Consider the following 2337-nt stretch of genomic DNA (forward strand, 5'->3'; position numbering starts at 1 on the left):
CCTGAAGCACTGGCTCAGACCCACTCTCTCCTGGCACCTCAGTCCTGCCCCGGCCTCTGTGCCCACCCCTGGCCAGTGGGCCTACTTTCTTCAACGTCCAAGGAAGAACCTGGCCCCTTGAGCACCTACCTACTCCCATCTGACACAAGCCGTCCTTCTCCCGACCTCTGGCATCGCTGCCTCCTGGGAGGACTTCCCTGGGATGGGGACAGACCCCCCTCAGAGCTAGTCCACAGCACCAGCACCGTCCTCTGCTCCCACGTGAGAAGATGGAGGTACAAGGAAACAGAGCGTGGCCCAGCCAGGACCCCCGTAGCAGCTCTCTGAATGCAGACTGTCTGCGTCACCATTCCAGAAAGCTGCCCAGTACAAGTTGCCCCTCTCTGGTTGCTGCCGGCCCGGTCCAAGAAAGCTGAGCCATTCAGGACGGCCCAGTCACCTGGGGAGAGCATCTCAATCTGGCCCCAGCAGGGCACACGCTGCCCTGTAACAGCCCATCCTCAATCTCACTCGGGGCTGAGAACCCTTGTCCAGGACACACTGACTCTTCCTGTTGCCAGGGTGGGGCTGGGCGGCCAGGGCCAGTGGCTGCCCTGCCAGGGCTGTCCCTTTTGGGAACGGTGACTCGACTCCGGTTCCGCTTCAGCGGTGGCTGGAAGTGTGGGCCCCACAGGCACCTGGCACGGAGCTCCAGACTGCTGCACAATCCCTCATTGAAGCGCCCCGTCTCCAGCTTCCCCGAGTTCGCCAACAGAGTCACACGCACCCCACCACCCCACCCGCCACGTCCCTCCCTCCCTCGCCAGCGCCTGAGGAGAGAGAACAGCGTGACCTTTAGAAAAGCTACCAGCCTGGTCCACCAGCATGTGCATGCTAAGAAGGGGAGCCTGTGCTTGTCCCCTAGGAGTCCACATTCCCCTGCCTTCATCCCTAAGAGCACCTCGGGGTGCCTTCAGGGCACACCCGTCCACCCCTCCTAGGGGTGGGGGCTGGAGGAGGAGGGGGTCAGAGCCTGGGGAAGGGTGGAGCCAGTGAATAGAGAGCCCCCGGGCAGCAGCTGACCCCCGTGCATGCCCTGCAGAGTCCTTCTGGGACGCTTTCCCCTCCCCTTGGAAGCCAGCCAGCACATTCATCCTCCAGCTGACTTGGTCCTAAAGCAAGCCCCAGAGAAAGAGACAGGCAGGGGTGTGACAAAGACTCACAGGACGAGCTGGGAGCTTGGCCCTCCTCGTCCCTCTTGCCCTTCAGGCCAAACCAATGAAGACAATGAAGGAGAGTTGGTCATTTCTGGGGACAGTTTGTGTTGTCACAACTAGGGGATGTGTAGTGGAGAAGGCAGGCAGGGCCCCCAAGTGCCCAGGATACCCATATAGGGTATTGTCCATCCCAAATGTCAGTAGTTCTTCCATCGAGAAACCCTATTCCAGAACACCAGTCCAGGGGGCCCTGGAGTGCCCTCCCCTACTTCCCACTCCCAAATCCCAGGGAGATTGCGCAACACAAGTTCAAGAAAAACCTAGCTGCTGTTGTGTTTCTTTCCACAGCTGAGCTCTGTCCGGGAGGCCCAGTTAGAGCGGCTGGAGGTGGCCAGACCCCGAGGGCTGGGGCGCGGGGAGCCGGGCTTGGTGCTGAGGATGGCCAGGAAGCAGCCGCCGCCCTGGGTCCATGCAGCTGTCCTCCTCTGGCTCCTTGGCCTGGGCGGGGCCATCGAGATTCCTATGGATCGTGAGTTCTGCTGTCTTCCTTTCTCTCTTTCCACCCCAAGCTGGGGGCCGCGGGAGGGGGACCTTTTAGAGAATCTAGCAAGGGGGCTGGCAGTGGATTCTGTGTGTCACAAGCCAAGGCGGGGCATCTCGGCCCTCTCGCTCAGGGCTGGGCCAGCCAATAGGGCATTTGGGCAGGACCAGGGGTGGCAAAGTCCAAGAAGCAACTGGAGTCGTGAGAATGGGCAGTCAGTCCTGAGGCCGACGCAAGGGGCGAACTGTGCATTGCGGAAGCAGAGCCACTCAGTTAGGAAGGCAGCCCAATTAAGTAACACCGGCAACTTTGAAAATGGCTGTACCATCAGCCTTGGGGACTCTGAAATCGCCCCACTTACGGCTGTGGCTTGGGGCCTGTGCGAATTCGTGGGCAGCTCGTCAGAGCTACGGAGGAAGATGCAGAGTCAGATGAAGAGGAGGAGGGTGGGGAACTCTTAGGTACATCGGGGAAAGTGGCCTGCCTCTGGGCGTGGTAACAAGGTCCCACGGGGGAAAGTGAAACTCAGTGCTGGTGAGGATGATGCCGATGATGGAGACTTTTATGCTGAAGAAAAGGCCCCAGTGAGGAAATCTTTGC

At 60.2% G+C, this 2337-nt stretch overlaps 1 protein-coding gene across 1 annotated transcript in view; it reads left to right on the plus strand.

Moving 5' to 3' along the window:
* The window catches only part of NFASC (neurofascin), a 114786-nt gene that overhangs the window by 34842 nt on the left and 77607 nt on the right, over positions 1-2337 (plus strand). The window contains exon 2 of the mRNA XM_045298187.1: positions 1545-1725. Coding sequence (XP_045154122.1) covers positions 1635-1725 — 91 coding nt within the window. The 5' untranslated portion in view covers positions 1545-1634. The remainder of the gene's footprint in view (positions 1-1544; positions 1726-2337) is intronic.

The sequence above is a fragment of the Echinops telfairi genome, unplaced genomic scaffold, assembly GCF_000313985.2.
Source record: "Echinops telfairi isolate 266 unplaced genomic scaffold, ASM31398v2 ScPeMD7_7424;HRSCAF=8462, whole genome shotgun sequence".
Taxonomy (NCBI): domain Eukaryota; kingdom Metazoa; phylum Chordata; class Mammalia; order Afrosoricida; family Tenrecidae; genus Echinops; species Echinops telfairi.